The 18,850-nt window shown below is 37.0% G+C and overlaps 1 protein-coding gene across 2 annotated transcripts in view; it reads right to left on the reverse strand.

Annotated features, from left to right (window-relative positions):
• The window catches only part of LOC122829344, a 29,183-nt gene that overhangs the window by 9,368 nt on the left and 965 nt on the right, over window positions 1-18,850 (reverse strand). The window contains exons 2-11 of one of the 2 annotated variants that reach the window (XM_044113827.1): window positions 18,260-18,340; window positions 17,021-18,179; window positions 16,686-16,935; window positions 16,142-16,522; window positions 15,851-16,034; window positions 1,816-2,323; window positions 775-934; window positions 530-646; window positions 330-437; window positions 90-246 (exon numbers count right to left, since the gene is read on the reverse strand). In XM_044113827.1, the coding sequence (XP_043969762.1) occupies window positions 90-246; window positions 330-437; window positions 530-646; window positions 775-934; window positions 1,816-2,323; window positions 15,851-16,034; window positions 16,142-16,522; window positions 16,686-16,935; window positions 17,021-18,179; window positions 18,260-18,317 (3,082 nt within the window). In that variant the 5' untranslated portion in view covers window positions 18,318-18,340. Of the gene's footprint in view, window positions 1-89; window positions 247-329; window positions 438-529; window positions 647-774; window positions 935-1,815; window positions 2,327-15,850; window positions 16,035-16,141; window positions 16,523-16,685; window positions 16,936-17,020; window positions 18,180-18,259; window positions 18,341-18,850 lie in introns of both variants that reach the window. The other variant, XM_044113818.1, reaches the window with a different exon arrangement.

Genomic DNA, 18,850 nt, shown 5'->3' on the forward strand with positions numbered 1-18,850 from the left:
CAAAGAGCAAAGTAAACTCGAAACTCATAAATTTTTACTGTATAATAGTAGTAGTTAAAACAGTTAATAAAGTTGTTTTTTGTATTTACCTGTGCATATTTTGCATTTCAAGTCAAAGAGGTGAGCCTTGTGTTCTGATGTTGTATCCTTAAGCATGCAGGAAAGTATATCTGGCATCTTTTTGTTCTTGCTTGGTTGCATAACTCTAGATTTGGAAGCTTGAGAAGGAAGAACTTTCTTCTGTTCCTAAGAATCAAATGTAAAATAAAAATACAAAATAAGTCTAAAAAACATTAAAAGGTTCCAAGAGTAGTGACAATAATACAGACCGTGCTCTCAGCCTTTCTTTCAGGTCTAGGAGGATTCAAACTGGGCAGATCGATCTTCACGGCTTCAGGCTTTGGGATATTCGTCCCCTTAGCAGCTTCAACTTTAACCTTTAAAATCAAAAACAGTCAAATCACTCAATCTTTTTCATTTGTTTTATATAATCCATTAAAATCTCCTTTTGTTTTCAGATATTCTTTACCTGAGTTGTTTCCTTAGTAGTTGGCTCAGGGGCTTTCGTAGCCTGCATGTCCTTTTGGGTCATTCTGACCAGTCTGAAAGGGCCTATTTCTCCATTTACAACCCGATACAACAAGCCCTAGAAAACAGTAAAAAAGGCCAACATTTGATTTCACAATGGAAAAAAAAGATCCCATTTGCAATATAAAGAATCAGATTAAGAAAAATAATAATACAAAAAAAAAGTTCACTAAGATGTCAACCAACCTTATTTCTTGGATCTTTTAGGTTGAACATTATAGTTCTATACTTGTTCATGTATTTGCTGTCTGTATTACGGAATATGTCAAACATTTCCTTCTCAATGCCAGCAACAAGTTTTACAACTTCGCTCTCAGGCATCTCCAGATCTTCACAGTCACTTACCCTGAAGAAAGAAAAAATATATCTCCAATCATTTTACACACCAACATAGAAATGTTATTCTTGAGATCCAGACAAAAACGCATTATGCATCATTTTTTGATGCATAACAAAATATTAGAGTTTATAAGAATTTTTTTTTATTTCAAGAAAAAAGTCATAATAGTTGCAGAAAAAGATGCAATATCTACAGAAGAAAGTCATAAAATTATGAGGGGAAAATATTATTTTAATGAGAAACAAGCTTGGATAGTCATGAAGATCTGACGTGACCAGAAACCAAAACCGTGGGGTTCTTTTTTTGAAACAATCGTTTGCACAATTGTTTTAAAGTTCTGCTACTGATAATAACTTGATGTTGAAACGTAAAATAGTGTGAATAACTACAGGTGTACCAAGAAATTATATCACCATCAAACCATTATTTATTAATGGTTTTGAAAAAGTGAATCCCTTTAAGTTGATGACACAGAGTAACGCATTTAAAATGTTTTTGTACTAGTCTCAATTATTGCTAATGAAAACCCCAATCCAATACCTACAACCAATAAATAAATAAAAATTTTATCCAGCTATATTATTGGAAAATTGGGTGGAAGAAAAAGGTGTAGTAATAAAAGAAAGCACAGCAATGCCAATTAAGAAACAATGGGGAAGATTCACAAGGCTTGGATCGGTGAGTTCCATCACTGAAATAAATATAGTTTTGCATGATTTTCTAATTTCGTCTTTTAAAGCATTACTGAGGAATTTTGGCTCCATCTTCTTTACAACAGCAAACCTTGATTTATTAAAGTTGTATTCACTCAATATCATCATAAAATCAATTAAAATAAAATTTGTCAATAACCGTATATGCTTCAGAGTCTCTAAAGTGGTTCTCACCTTTTAAACAAGATGGCGGTAAGGGAGCGCTGGATGCTCTGTCGGATCTGGTTATTGGGCTGAGATGGTCTGGAGGACGGAGCGCTGGGTGCTGGAGGCACCAGCAGATTTCGAGTTTCGCTCAGCAGAGCGGGGACTGCAGACGCTTTCTGGGACGGCTGGCTGCATGAAGACTGAGTTACAGGCTGCTTCTTTGGTATAACATATGCCGTCTTTTTGACGATCAGGGCGCCCATTTCTAGATGTTGAACAGCTGAAATGGGCGGAGCTTGTGTGGCAGCAGGTTGATCAGATTTCTCAGATGTTGGTGGTGGTGAGACATCTTCTGCAGCTTTTGGTTGATCGGACACATCAGTACTTTCAGGTTCCTTTTCCTGAGACGGATTCTGTACTGGGGGTTCCTTGGCTACTGGCTGGGTGAGTAGAGGAGCGTCTGCTGTGGGCTTCTCTTGTTTCGGAACAAATATGGCCTCAGTGTCAGGCTCTGGCTTGTCACTGGTCTCATCAGCTGCTAAAAACGAGGACAAAAGAAAAAAAAATGTGGCGTTTTATTAATATGAGAAAAACGTGCTCAAATTGGTCACTGATTACTACTTATTTATCTTTCTAGTTTTCTCTAGTATGTTATATTTATTCTGTATACATGAATATTTGATTAAGATGCACATAAAGTGAACATAATTTTGTTTCCTAATTTCAGTGTTTCACATGTATGAATGAACCAGAATATGAATTAAGGTCAGGAGAAGGGCTCAGGTCTCCAAGATGCTGGTAAAAAAAAAAAAAAAAAAAAAAAACTGTTCCTATCTAAAAGACAATCTTTTTTACTTGCATTTGTGCATACAACTTTGTTTTTTTTTTATTTCTGGACTGGTGTGTACAAGAAAATCAGGCCTAGCTTCAATGCAGTAACTCTTAAGAGGAAATTTCTGTTGTTATGTAACCAAGGAAAAAAATATCAGACTGAACTTATATAACTAAATGAGCTATATCATTGAATGAACTTATCAGTCTGTATGATTTATTTTAAGATCTTCAGCTAGGTAGCATTTCACTTTCAATGAAAGTAAAAGCTGTGAAATAAAATATGAGCAAATACTCTTAAAAAAAACTATAATAATGTTACAAATATACAAGTTAGGCTTAAAATCAAAATAAGCAAATAAGTAAATCTAATTAGATGCCACTTTGAAGACACAGAGACTAGATCTAGAATAGTTTCTAATCATGTGAACTTTGCACATAAAACGTTTTGTTAGAGTGCGAGCGAAGAATAAATTCATATTTGCTGCAGAATAAATTATAATAAAAAACCTTATGAATTAGCAGCAAAAAGCAATGGAATATTGTTTTTGATTTTTTCCTTACGGAGACATTTTTCCCTTCAATAAATTCTACATTTTTAAGATCATCTTTTTGTCATTTTGCTTGTATTTCAAGGCTGTCTTTGAAAAAGTGTATCTTTCACTTCTTTTAACTTCAATTTTTTTATTTTCAATGTTTTCTAATTACTTTTTACATCAATACTTGCAATAAAATTTGCAACTAAATTAGCTCTTTGAACAGAAAACAGCCTTATGAAACAATAAATTTGTAACGTTGATTTTAAAAACTGTACTACTTGATATAGGGTTTTTGTCTTTTGCACATATCCACAATTTTAAGGGGATAGTTAGTATAGATATAAAACACTGTTTTTTTATGTTTGTTCTTGAACTATAAATGCAAATATTATGATGTACTCTATGTTGATGTGTTTACAAACTGAAAGTGATTTCTCAATTTTTGTGCATTTAATGAACAGAGATAATCCCATCATCATTGGGTATTTCATTTTTGCATCGTTAAGACAAACTACTGCAGATCCTACCTCTCAAAACAAAGAGTATATAATAATATTAATATTATTAGCTCTCTCCAAAAAGCAGATGTTTCACTGGGTTAAATGAATGTCCAAAAAATTTTGTCATTTCTCATTTCAGAGATCAATACCCTGTTGCTTAGAAAAAAACATTCTGAATCTCTGTTGTGGCCAGTTTGGTATTTAAACTGTCCTCCTCTGCTGAACTGAACAAATCATCCAAGTAACAAATCGATTCTCCCTCTTCACAGCAGATGGGTTATAGTTAGAGACATCAACGTGCAAAGGTTTCCATACCCTGTGAAATTTTCCACATTGCCTATAGGTAAAGCCACAGACTTTAATACTTTTTATTGGGATTTTCTTGAATCGACCAAAACAAAGCAGTGCATAATTGCAAAATACAAGGAACTGGATTAATGGTTTTCTAAAAAAAAGTCTGACTAGACCATTCTAAACTATGAATGTGTTTTGATCTAAACTGTCCCACTGTTACTCCAGCTGTATGTTTTAGGTTCACTGTCTTGATGTAAGCAAATCTTGAGTCTCAACAGGTTTTCTTCCAGCACTGCCCTGCATTTAGCTCCATCCATCTTTGAATCAACTCTGCCCAGTTTTTGTCTCTGAAGAAAATCATCCCCACCACATTTCACTTGTGCTGATTTTCCACCATCCACATCATTTTGCATGTGAAGTTTAATTTTGGCCTTATGTGACCAAATCAGACGCCCTTCTTTCTAGGTACTTTCTCAAAAACGCCAGGATTTGGTGGAAGTTCTCCTCCCAATAATTTTGGATCTCTACAGTTCCTTTGTTACCACAGGCCTTTTGGTCTCTTCTCTGTTCAGTGCTATGCCACACCCTGACAGCTTAGGTAGTTGGCCAAGTCTTGCTAGATTTACAGTTATGATAAACGCTTTCCATCTTCTGATAATGTCTGTAAAATAGCATGTGGAGATGTCCAAAACTTGGGAAATTGTTTTATAACTTAAACTTGTTTTAGAGCACATCACAGATATGCTCCTGCTCTTTCTGTGTTCCTTGTTTTTCATTCTGTTTTCTGATAAAAGGGCCATTTTCACCAAACCAGTTCCAGTTCTGTGTGTTTCCACTGAAAAAGTTAAACCTCTGGCCCCAAACAATTTAAATGTTGACAAAACCCAGTTTGATGCTGGACCAGAGGAAACTATTACTTTCATCAGGACATAAAAGGCGGACAAATGGCAAACGGACAATCAAAAACGCCACAGTGGTTCAAAGCCACCATCTTTATGAGGTGACTTTAGGGTGGTAGAAAATCAAACAGGTCCTTTGACCTGTTTTAAATTTGACCAATCATAGATCCTTAACAGCACAGCACTTTACAATAATGAAATGTCATTTTAGCAGAATATCACAAGCTAACTGTCTCTCATCTTGCAGAGTTTAGGAAAATGGGTCTTATAAGATGCCCTTATTATCTCCTGGTAGTGTTGACAAAACTTCCTATTAAGTTGTGTTTAACCATCTTTTCAGCATTTTTGGTGTGTATGAAACATCAGCTGCTTAAGATTGTGTTATTCACAACCATCACTTTTTGTATAAAACTGTGTTGTTAACTTAAGGCAACAGGTTGTGAAACTGGGGTAATTAATATGATTTGTATTTTTGAAATGTTTTCATCCACTGTGATCCACCACACACACACACACACACACACATAAAGATAACTAGTATCAAATATCAACTAGATGAGATGTTCATGAAGTTGCTCTTGGGTGATAGAGAATCACACCGGGTCTTTGATAGAATCATACCTGGCTAACACCAGCTCCTGTGAAGGACTAGAACCTCTAACGTATTAAGAACAAGTTAAATGTACAGCATTTCTAAAGAAAAACAAACATTTTAGCACTTTGGGCACCAATTACCCCCCCCCCAGACTTCCTGTTTATATCTCTGCAAGCTTGGAAAAGCAACTTTCTAACATTTCCGACTTCTTATGGGCATTTCCTTTTTGACCTGTCAGATATTTGGAAGTGCAGGTGAAGAGATTTTTGGGTCTTTTCAAAGACTCAAACTGCTCCTGAAGCCACTCCCTTGTTATCTATGCTATGTGCTTTGGGTCATTGTCATGTTAGATAAGAAATCATTACAAAATTTTGTATAATATGCATTAACTGCATATATGCATGACATTCTTTCTCTTCTGTTGTCTCTACTGAACATCCCTTCCAAAAATAAATCAATGACTTTGGAAATGTGGTTATTTTCTTAAGGAAGTCGTCTTTATGTGTTTCTTTAGGATCACACAAATCAAATGTTCCACCATCAATTCCTTGGGCTTATGCTTTTTCAGGATTTATCATCAAATATCACAGTCCATGAAAGCCACACATAAGCCAACTCTTTCTCCTGTTTAGTTATTTATGTTGTGCATTTGCATACTTTTTGCTTTGTAATGTTTTATGTCCTGATGTCTTTATGTATTCTTGAACTAACTGTAATATTTGCGTTTACAACCTTCTAATTTTGTTTTGAATTGATCAAAATTGTCTTTTGCTATACACCGATATGTTTTACCTTAAGGTAAAATGAAGGAGTGAAGGAATTTTCCTTTCAAATGTTTCAACTCTTATCTTGTTAGATTCGTACTTCCTGTCAATCACTAGGCTCATGAAAGTCTTCAGGCTCTCTTGTTCAGACTAAAAGCCAATACATACTTTGAAACAACAGAGAAACGTCGTCTTTCTGTTCTTGCTTGTTCTTGATGCATATTCTGGACAGGAAATTTTTTTCCTTGTGTGGTGTTTGGAGATCTCCACTTTACTTCTTCATAATTATGACTTGTCTTTGCTAACAAGAACTTTATGTAGCCTTGAGCTGTTCTTTTGGAGAATGTTCAGGCCTTAATTTGCATAGTCAGGTTTGTGCAGGCAGTTTCAGGAATATAAATTACAAGATTATTCAGTATTTTATTTTGCTACTTGACTTGATCCAAACAAAGGTGCATCATTAATGGTAACAATGTTATTTAGTTTTTAAGTGTATGGCACAAATTCAGCTGTTAAACGTTTATTTTAATCGATATAATTATGGGTTTATGGTACAGTGGACTCATGGTTTATTATACACAGGATTATAGCTAAAGAATATATACTCTTAAGTATATCTTAGTATACATTCAATAAATTTTAGGAAATATTTGAGCAGAAGGTCTGATGATAGTTAATCCCTAAAAGATTCAAAATTTTGCCCAAAAAACTGTGGACAAAATTCTTATCGTTTCTTAGGTGACTTTGGAATCACCTGTACACTTAGACATCTTTGGTGAGTCTCTGACTTTTTCCAGGTTGATGTTAGTTGGTTTTAAAGCTGTCCTAAATGTCAACAAGAATCCCTGTTATCTGTTGAAATCAAACAAATTAATGTAAACTAACTAAAGTGGTTTTAGCCTAAACCTAATCCTGTTTGCCTTTGTGGTCAGAGTCTAATAAAATATTGTAGTTAGTATATGTTAACCCTGCTGTGTTTTGTTTATTTGCTTCCAAGCAAGTCAGAAGCCATGTTTTTGAAACTTTTGCAGCTTGTTAACTGTGTGAAAACATTGTTTAAATCTTCGCAAAATATGTCCCGACAACTCCAGTCTTTGATTTAAAAAGTCCTTATATCTCAAGGTATCTTGTCTAACTAGTTAGAGCAGAAGAGTGGCTACCTTGAGTCTGCAGTGGGAATTTATACCAAAACATTTTCAGAATGTATTTTGAGCAACAGAGTAGTTTAGGGCCAGTTATTCGTGTTTCAAACAATGTCAGAAATGATCGAGGTTACCAGGTTGTAGTAAGACCAATCCTTTACTTATCCAGAACAAAGACCAAGTTCATTATAAGCCAGGGTTCAAGCAGGCCAATGAAACAGTCATCAGTGTCATGTTTTTTAAAAAATTCCCAAGCCTGCATAGCCTGACCTGTTCAACGTATGAATGAACCTATGCATGAATGCCTGTCTCAATTTTCTGGTATCTGGCATTTTAATTCTGCATCTACAAAACTGTAGCCATCACTTTTTTAAATAATAGGTGATATAAACATCTTGTGGAGATCCTCTATGTAGCCATCTACAGCCACTAGTTTGCATTTTAAAAAAGGGCAAAAACTGCTACCATTTACCTAAACCATAATACTCCATAAATATCAGACTATTTTTGATTAAGCTTAAACTAATTACTGTAAAAATACTTGGTAACAATAAAATAATAAAAATTAAATATGGTTTTAAAGTAGCTCTATCGGGTGAAAATCCTTCAGTTTGCAGGTTTGAAAGCCACTAAGAAAAAAATATGAAAAGCATGAGTTTATTGTAGTTTTCCTTAAAAAAAGAAAAAGAAAGGTGAAAGTCAATGAATTTATAATTTCAACAACTTCTAAAATAATTCAAAGGTATATGAATGTTGCTTATGTGAATTTAATGAGGTGAATTTTTATTTTTACAAGTAAAATTTTGGTAAAACATTTTGTTCAATATATAGCTATGTGCTATGTGTCAGAATGTGTAAACAGGTTGAACCTATGCTGCAAAGTTGTATGTCGTCCAAAACAGTAGTTGTATGTGTGGCAACTCAGGGAACAATCTGAGTAAAAAGGAAGTTTATTTGTGAATAGATGTTGTGACATTGCAGCTGAAAATGTGTGCATAAGTTTGTTACAAAGTATCTTATATAAAAGTTAGAAGATACTAAATCTTATAATTATTAAAACAATACACCCAATAATCAAGATCCAAGCCTTTAAGTGCTTAGTTATTCTGTTTAAATATAATTTTTACTCCCAGACCTAGAACTATTCCCTATCAGTCAACTATTTTGTACATTTTGTAAATATAATTTACAAAATGATTTAACATTTTGTAAATATAATCTTACAAAATGTTAAATCATTTAATTTGAATATTAGCTTGTTCTAATTCACATTTCTCACCTTCCAAACATGGAAAACACTCACACATAAATCCAGCTATGTTTTAAGATAATTATTTTAAGTATGTAAAGTACTTTTTTAAACTCTTCATTACTATAAAATTCTATTTTTATATTGCATTTCTCCACAGAGGTTCCCAAAAATTTTTTAATCTTCTCTCACGCAGATATTATAAATTTTGAAATACTACGAATATTAAATGAGGTCTACTCTATGTTTTTTTTTGGCCAGTAGAGGGTGCTTGTGTGTTACCATCAGCTGATCTAGATATCTGCTGCGGAGTGATTAAATTACTTGGAACATTGATTTCAAGATATGTACGCCATGAAAGCATGTCAAAATAAAACACTTTACAATCTAAACAATATAGATTGTAAAGAACATGTGCTCTGTAAAATAAACAAAATGCTGTCAACACTGACCCTCATCAACAAAAGTCATGCTTTTTCCCGTTACAGCTGCTTGGGATCAATTTTCTCAAATTATACACAGGAAGAGCAAAACAAAGTGTCAGCTTAAATTTCAGGAAGTACAATGAAAGAACAACTCATTTAAGTGCCCTTTCTGCACAGAAAATCTATAAGCTACTCTAGTTAATTTCACAGCACATAATGGAGACTGGATATGTAGGCGTGTGTACAACTGAACTACATCACCCTCAAATCTTTTTACAGCTTGTGATGAGATAAATCAAGATGCTGTGAACTAAAAAGAAAACTAATTGCACTTATTATTTAGACTGAAGTACATGGACCTAAACCTGACAAGAGACAGGTCATGATTTACCCAAAACCAACATTAAAATCCAACCGATCATCTGTTCTTGCTCTTTTAAAATTGACCGATAATTATGATCTATAGCAATTTTTAATATTTAAAATTTCCTGGCACAGACAATGCATCCTGTCCTTGTCAGTGATATAATACAAGTTAAAAGTCAACAAAAACTTTCCTTTCAGGGTTGACGTTGCGTTTTGTTCGGCAGAACGTGGTTTAGAACAGTCAGGAGACGGAGCAAGGCCAACTAAGACTTAAAGTCAATGGGAAAATTAACAAAACAGAGACCTGTCTGTTTATAAAGCCACAGTGACTATATAGATGAAAATGAATTCTTTTAAACTTTGTCACAGTGATATAACCAGAGAGTAGGCTACAAATATAACTTCTGACAAAGTATTACACACATGCTATCGCAAACAGTCATAACAGTATGGTTCTTAAAGATTACTTAATTTATCAGATTTATGTAAAAAATGCGTTTTTAAATTTTTGCTTGACAGTTTAGACCAGGGGTGGGCACTCCTGGTCCTTGAGGGCCGGTGTCCTGCAACTCTTACATGTCTCCCTGATCCAACACACCTGAATCCAAGAACTGAATCACCTCCCAAGTGCAGTCAGGTTCTCCAGAGTCCTGCTAATGACCTCATTATTTGACTCAGGTTATAAGTCTGGACCTACCCACAAACGTCCTCCACTCCCATCCCATCCACCCAGTTGCCCCCCTCCCTCATCTCCCACTCCTGCAACATTTTGTGTTGGAAGAAAACCCACGCCACTATTTGGTGAGTCTCCCACAGCATCAAGGCAAATGAAAGAAGGTTCCCTGTGATAAATGAGACCACACGACCAAGAAAAAGATGCCCTGAGATCAATGATACCCCAAAAAGGCCATAAAAAAACAGAAGATGACCCATGATGATGGCGAATTTCCCACAGTGCCAAGCCGAAAAAGAAGGTCCCCAAAAGATACTGATGCCCTACAAGAAAATGCCCAGATAAAAATGAAACTTTGTTCGTGTTGACATATCCTCCTATTCGGAAGGAGCTCTCAGTTGAAATGTTAAATGCCTATTCAATACAAACCAAAGGGAAGGTACTTGATCTGGACATGGATGTGATTCTGCTCACTTCTGGCTTCAATGGAGGAACATGTATTGGTCATATGACCGTCATGTCTAAAGTGAAACCATCTCAAATGCAACAAGCAACTGCTTTCATGTAATAATGGCCCCAACTCATCTGGTGGATAAGTTAAAGGCAGCAGACAACTCTGTCTACAAAATGTCGCCCATCTTCAGTCCATTGAAAGATTCCTGCAGAAATGACGACATACACAAGACTGCTATCCATTGTTGATGCAACAAGGCTCCAAACAGTTTATTTGGAAATTTGGGTAGAAGTCATGGAGCCTTGTTTTACCCATAGTGTCCATGTTTCACATGGACCCCTATTGTGAAGTCCACACACATCTTCTTAATGTGAGTGTAGTGCTTGGTCTGGCAGAACAGGGAGAAGTTCCTCCAGGGTTTTCATTTGTGTATGGTAACCTTTTCACTTCACTTATCCTCACTGAGGAAATGACCAAACAAGGTTTTGGGTCCCTTCAGACACTGATGTGTCATAATATGTTTACGTATCTAAAGTAGTTCTGAACATACTTATAACCATGCCTTGTTATTATAGATTATGCATGTTATTGTTACTCTCATTTTAAATGTGTGTAAAAGGGGCAAATTAAGGGTACAAAAACAATGGTTTCCCACTGGTAACCACTGCTGCTGAGTGTAAAACCTACACTTTCACTAACAATACCAACATAAATTTAAAAAAATCGAATATGTGTTAAGAGATTTTTAAGGATTTAATGAATGCACTTATTTTGCCAAGGAAAATGTAGAATTAAATGTGTAAATTAGTCAGGGTATCTACTCAGGTTGCCGGGCAGTAGCTTGCAAACTATAGTTTTAATACTGTGATAGATGGTAATCCTTTATTTTTCAAGTCATGAAGGGCATTATTTTTTGACTCAATAGTTGGAAGCAGTTGATTATTTTTTCCCTTGTGGGAACGGAAAATGTGTAGTAGCCATCTCGTGTGGTTAAGTATAGTACTACTGCTGTGCCACATGTAGCTCATAATATACTGATAGCCAGCCCATCTCTATTGAGTATATTCACTTACTAACTTCATATAATCATATACAGCTATGGCTTTTGTATTTTACAGATTTCTGATAGATTCTTCCTTGTATAATAATTTTTTGCTGTATTTTGAAAAAAAAACAACAACATTATGATATTGTGTATTGTGTGACTACTGGTATTGTTGCCTTTAATTGTGTTTGAGACAATTAACAAGCAAAGTATAGGAACTCCTCAAATCTTTGACCTCAACTTATAACAGATGAACAACTTCAAATGATCTCAGTCCTTCTTGGGTCCTCCGGAATCTCCAATAAACGACATGCAAAGCTCTACAGATCTTTTCCCAAAACAAATGCACTGATATTGAAGAAAAACAGTGAAGTTTCTCTTCTGATTTTATTCATTTTTATTTTAAACCCTACTGATGTGTGGTATTTAAAATTAAGAGCGGAAATTCACATTTGTAGATTTAGATAACTACTCACTTTTGATGATATTGCAACAAGCTCAAAATCTGAGATGTTAAAATGATAGTAATATTTAAAATGGTTTGATATTTAGGCTAAAAATATTTTGTGGATACTGAGCCTTTGATGATATTTATAATTTAGTCTGTATGCTTTTATAAATTCCATATAAATGTCTGATCAACCTGTTGACATGATGTTAGTGCCCTACATTGTGGGTGTTGGAAACCAAAAACTCCTTAATGCATTATTAAAAAAGTGAATTACTCTCACAAAAGAATAGCAAATTACCATGTCTGTGTGAACAGGGTGTATTATGTAAAATGAGTTGGGCTGTATTGCATTTTGCTGTATATACTGATGGAAAAGAAACATATAGTTGGAATAAGGACCATAAAGCAATATTTGTGATCATCTAAAAAGATCACATGGAGTGCTTTGATTCACCAGGGCAAAACTTCTGCTCTCAGCCCCTGTGATCACATTGGTTCAGGGAAGATCATGGAGTGAAGACGCCGTCTCAGGTTGTCTCATCCCTTGATGTCCACCCCAGCGAGAAATTGTGCACTGTGTTGCTATACCACAGATGGAGACTTGACCGATTCCTGCCAGGGACCAGATGTTCAGTCGGGGTCCTCTTCAGGAATGTGCCAGCACTTCACAGCTGCACATCCAGAGGCTCAGTGGTTCCATGAGGTGCTGAGCAGAGAACAGGTTGTCCCTTTGGTTATGATACACTGCAGGACAACTGGTGTTGTGGGGAACGTTTTCTTTTTGCCATCAGTATATATCAAGACTCGGCCAATGCTGCAAGAATATTAGGATCCAAGGCAGGACCCTGATATTATTGTAATTAATCCATTGATTTTACAAAGGGATTGAAACAGAAAGGCATCAACAGCCCTCCACTCCCATCAAATATTAAATAGATGTGCAATTCTGGCAATTTGATCAGTTGACTGTACAAGTCTCAACAGTAGGTGCCTCAGTACCTACGTGAGTTTGATGAGTGATCATTAAAAAAAATAAAAAAGAAAAGATATCAAAAGCTGACCCTGGTAAAAATAAAAAAAAATCTCAAAAAACTTCAGAAAAAGTAGTTTGCAGCAGTCCATGTGTATATGTCAGAAATGTGTATGCTGTCATGTATTTGAGTAAAAAATACTCAAAGTACTTTGACACAGCTAGCATTGCTGTATTCACGTCATCACCTGAGAGAAAAGTTGGCTTATTGTCATCCAACTTTAGTTTTGGAGAGATATTCTTTTATCTCTCCACGGCGAAGATAAAAATGGTGCTCTGCTCCAGCGGAGGCTTGAATGTATAGACGAACTGTTACTCATCCCTGAGGCTAAGCAGGAGGACAGCCTTTCACTGCTGCAGACAAATCTTCCCACCACTGTCACAAAACTCTAATTCGAACAGTGTATACCAGATTTATGTACCATGTGTAGAAACTCTTCCTGCTCGAAAGCAGCTGCCTCTCAATAGTCAGCCGAAGACTGACTCCGTCCATTTTGAAGAAAGCGAGATGTCTACTAAGGTTACTGGAAGCGTAAACAGCATAATGTGAGATTTTCTGTATCAAGAAAGCTACTTTAAGAAGGCATGAACACGAAGAGTTTTAAAATGCAGAAGCTACTTGTATGCAGGGAAGCATCTAATGCAACAAATAGCTTCAGGTGCACTCAGATTGTGTTTAAATGTGACCTCTCAGGAAAAGGTTGCCTGTTGATGGTGGCAGGCTGCTAAACAGTAAATACCTTCTTAAAAATATACTTCATCAAAAGAAGCAACTCTGAAGAAGGACAGAGAATGGCCATCGGTGAATTATATAGCATAAGGAGAGAGTTTAAATTGCAGACTGAAATTAAACGTCATTAACTAAACATTTACCTTTTGGAAACTGGACAGGAAATGTGTTGCCCTAATATGAAGCCTTAAAATGTAAAATATCTTCCAAAAGCATTTATAGCCCTCAAAACTTTTCACATTACTTGGTTTTTAAAGTTTTTCACACAGAAAATCTAAAAAATGTGTCAATAATTTGTGGAATATTCTTATTGTGGTATGTCACAATCATTTTTGAACACCTAGAAATAACATTTATTTTCCTAATTTGAAAAATAGCTCAAACTCAGTCTGACTGGATGGACGAGGTCTGGATTTAAGTGTGGACTTTGACACATTCATTCAAACACCTGAATGTGTTTGAATGAATGTGTCGTACATCAGGCCGAGGCTATCCTAATTTAATACCCTAACCCTACTGAAAATGTTGTCCCCGCAGAATGATGCTTTGACCACGTTTCACCTCCCAAGTTATGCAAGATGTTCAAAGCTTAGGAAATTGTTTTATAACCTAACCCTGCTTTATATTTCTCCAAAAACTCCATCCCTGGCTTGTTCTTCTGTGTCCTCAAATCAAGGGCCTCCATTGAACACCACTATTTCTACTTAGAGTAAATTAAATACAACTGGACTGTATATATTAAATAATTAAGGGACTTTCGAATGTAAATGATTGCACTGAAACTGTTAGGTATGTCAGTAAAATATATTCGCCTGTCATTCTTTTTGGGACCATTCTTCTTCCATTTTACAATTCTGATCTATTTTGGGTCAGTTTATGGTTGTAATGCAACAAATGTTGAAATGTTTAAAGAATAAGATTCTTCTGCAAGGTAGTATAGACAAGGATAACTATGTTTTAAATCATAGTATTCTTATTTTTGACTGCTAAAATAAAAAATCGTTTGACTTGTTGATTTGCTCTGATGCAACATTCATTTAGTAGTATTATGTATTGTAAAACTGCCGATAAATTGTGTAAAAGAAAAATTGCATTGTAAATATTTGCTGTATGTTTAATTTACTTTGAGAGCTTTCCTAAGCTTTTTGTATGAGGTGTGAGCTTAATAAATGCACAAAAACCGTACAGTCACAAAAAAACAAACCCATTGTCACAATCAAGAACTAGGAAAATTGCAGCAAATTGTGGCTGAAAGTGATTAGTGAGGTATGTTTAACATGCAGATTCTGTGGATAGATTCATCCCTAGGGCTTCCAACAAGCCAGCAGAAATGTGTGTCAGGGATCTGTCCCATCCTTTATGTTGTGAGAGCATGTTTATGTTTTAAACTGAAAACGAAGCAAGAGAGCAGCAATGTTTCTCATAAAGCAGCCATAGAAACTGATTATTGAGATATTGTAAGAGTAAGAGTCAAACACCGTCACTGAGGAACGTTTTTGATTGAAACGTAGACAGCAGGCCTGAGCAGCCTTTTCTATTGAATGAAAATTAAACATGGGTGCACAATATAAAGATTAAATATAAAATCTTATTGCAAAACTTTAGGAAAAGATCTTGATAGTTTTACTGATCATACAATGAGTAATGCTTCCCCCAACCCCCATAAATGTTGTTTCCAACATGTGAGGTTTTGTTCATTGTTCAAATGATCCTTCAAAGTTGAGATTTATAGAGAGCTTGGGAGTTTAAGAGTGAAATTAAGTTGTATTAACAGAAATTCAGAAGTACCCAGCCGTTTTGTTTTAGGGTTTACCTAATATGATGCATTAAGACTCTCTCAACACAACATTTTTGGTATTTAAATCCAAGAGCAACAATAAAATTGAACATACTTACCCAGAGCTGACCCCTGCTACTTGTCAGTCATCCATGAGAGTAAATGTATACGTACAGGGAGTGTGAGTTTGTTTTATGTAGCCTTTTAAAGGGAAGGACAGCTCTATAGTATCTGAGGAGGTGCTTTGTGCATGGTGAATAAACTACCTGAAGGTGTACGAGTACTGAGTGGTACATACACTTGGTGTTTAGGTTAGATGACGGTATGGAAGTGGACTGAACATCTGAGAGATTGGGGTCACAGGTTTTAGGAGAAGCGGGCGGCTCCTCCCGCTCTGCCTGATCTTGCTCCGCCTTCATTTCATCAGCATCTCCCGCAGCTTTTCTTGCCAACCTCTTAGATGTTCGACACGAGCTTTCAGCCTAGATGTAATATTTTAAAACATGAGCATCAAAGATCCCGCCCATTATCTACAAAACAACTCTTTCTTAACTCTAAAACGCTTCACCTAGTCTAGGTGTTTACTCACCTTTGCAGCAGATTTTCTCTGAGGTCGTCCTTTGGATTTAGGCACCTTAGGGCTGGAAAGAGTCTTCATGGTGACAGCAGCATGCTGAAGGATGCAGTCGGTGCCACAGTAAACAGAGTCCGGCAGCGCTGGTTTTGCGCAGCCAGGCCCAGTGCAGAGAGGGAACGAATCATCTGCCTCCATCTCACACTGAGGGTCAGCTTCTGCTTCTGTTTCCACCTCAGCTTCAACTTCAGCTTTTCTTTCCACCTCAGCTTCAGCTTCAACTTCTGTTTCCACCTCAGCTTTTGTTTCCCCTTCAGGTTCAGCTTCAACTTGAGGCTTTATCACAAGAGCCTCCCTCTCTTCTTCTTCCTCCTTCTCCTCTACTAAAACAGCCTCCTAAACACAGATCACCAACTTAAATGCATACTCATTCAAATTTGTCATACTTATGCTAAATATTAAAATAAACCAGAGCAAAATTCAAAAACATCCATCATTTTCATTTAACTTCACTCTGAACCTTTTGTTGAATGGATAACAATCCAAACTAAATTCAAACCTTGACAACTTGCTGCTGCTCCTCTTGTGGCTCCGTTTCCACAGCAGGAGGACTCAGAGTCAGACATTCAGGAAAGCTAAGGTCTGGCTCAAGATGTGACTCTAGGTGGATGATGCTCTGCCTCGTTGTAGTGCAGGTCAAACACATGTAGTCTTGGTGTATCTCCTCTATCTTCCTGTCCTGCGTTTCACTGATACCGACACATGCGCTATGAAACCACTCCTGGCAGCTGCTACAGCAGATCATGAACCTGAAAAACGGACGTTTTCAGGAAGTGAAACAGGCATAAAAAAAAAAACAGAAATGCAAATCTTTCAGCTAAGAGACTTTGTTACCTCTTAATGTGCGTTTGGCTGCAGATGAAGCATGTGGCGTTGGAGTCCTGTCCCTCACTCTCTGTTATGCTGGGAAACTCTGTTATAGTCTCCCCCTGATTCTTGTCTTCCTCTCCTTCCACCTCATCTGGTGCATCATCAAACTGGCCGTGAGTTATGGCGCCACTTTGGTTAAAATCGCTGTCTAGGATTATGCAGCCTGTGCTGACAGACTGCAGCGCAGCATTCAGAGTTATACCAAAGTGTGCAGATGTTGATTCCATCTCAGGAGGGATCTGTGAGTCGTTCTGGATGCCATCTTTGGGTAAATCCTGCTGCTCATTAACAAGCACCACTTCATCGTCTGTATCTTCGTTGACTGCAACGATGGACTGAAGCACCGCTGCCCTGCCTCGGCCTCTTCCCTTACCTTTCCCCCTTCCTCTGCCTCTTCCCCTGCCTCTCCCCCTGCCCCTGGCTTTTCCTCTTCCACCGTTCCCACCTCGAGCTTTTGAGTCTCCCTGCCTGCTGCTTCTGGCCAGCTGCTCTTTAATTTGCATCAGAGTCTTTTCATCACTGTCCTCTTCCTGACTGGAGATCACAACAACATAATTGCTCTCTCTTTCTCCGACATTGGCAGGAGCAACAGGCTGTGTGTCCTCCATGTCATCCGGATTATCAGGGGTCTCGTTTTCTTCTACAGGCTGTGGATCAGTGGGCTCAATTTCATTAGCAGGCTCAAAGAAACTAGGAACTGCCAGGGCATCTGTCAACGACAAGCCTTCATTGCCACCAAGCAGAGAGAACGCTGTGTGGAAAGCAGATCCAAAGTCCTGCCATAAGTTGGGATCAAAGCTCCCTCCAGCAGAGGTCTCTGGTGGCTCCTTGCTGTCATCTGACGCAGGGGATGAAGGGGCAGACCACTGCAGGTCCTCTATCACACTCCTAGCTGTTCGAGTAGTTTTCGGCTTGGTGTCTTCTTCTGTGTTCATCTCTGGTGCTTGGTTGGTTCTTCGGCTTCTGCCTCTTCGAAGCGGCGGGGGATTGTGGGTCAGGTCTCCGACCTCCTCCATAAACTCCCGTTTAGCAATGGTTGTCCTTCTGAAGCCCCAGGACTTTTTAACCTGTGACAAGGACGGCCTGGCACTGGAGTCCACCCCACCTGATTGGCTCTGTTCATCTACAGGGAAAATAAATTATCGAAAATAGAACTAACACCGTGATATTTCAGCCGTTTGCTTAAGAAACTCGTTCACATACCTGTTGTACCTGAGCTACCATCGTCATTAACCACATCGGTCTTTTCTATTGAGTCCATGCTGACATCAGTAGCCACCAGTCCTGTTCACAAACAATTTAAGTTAAAACAAATTATGACATCCATCTCAGTAGCAGCACCAATTTGTATTCACTTCAACAACAGCCCTAAGGTACCTTAGGGCTGGAAAGAGTCCTAAGTCTTAAAAAAACATTGTTTTATTTATCTACTATAAGGAAATGGGGTTCTAGCAGTCCAATAAATATCTACAAAGAAGATGTAAATTTAGAGTTATTTGGGTTTGACCTGGGACCTAACTCTCATATTTCCTGAGTTAATTGTGCCTAAGAGGATAAAAATATAACGACGTTGAAAACGGCACTTTTATAAAAACTTACAAAAAAGAAAAATGAAAACAAAATAAATCAAGCTACATTACAGGCCTGATTTGAGCAAACTCTACACTACAACATTAATGATGTGATAATGAAGTGAATTGGTATGAAGTAGTTTGTGGAAGTAGGAAGAATAAAATGGCAACACATGCATACAAAATGAGAAGAAGAATTGACCTGGGCCAGCTTTTCTTTTGG

Source organism: Gambusia affinis, linkage group LG01 (assembly GCF_019740435.1).
Source record: "Gambusia affinis linkage group LG01, SWU_Gaff_1.0, whole genome shotgun sequence".
Classification (NCBI taxonomy): Eukaryota; Metazoa; Chordata; class Actinopteri; order Cyprinodontiformes; family Poeciliidae; genus Gambusia; species Gambusia affinis.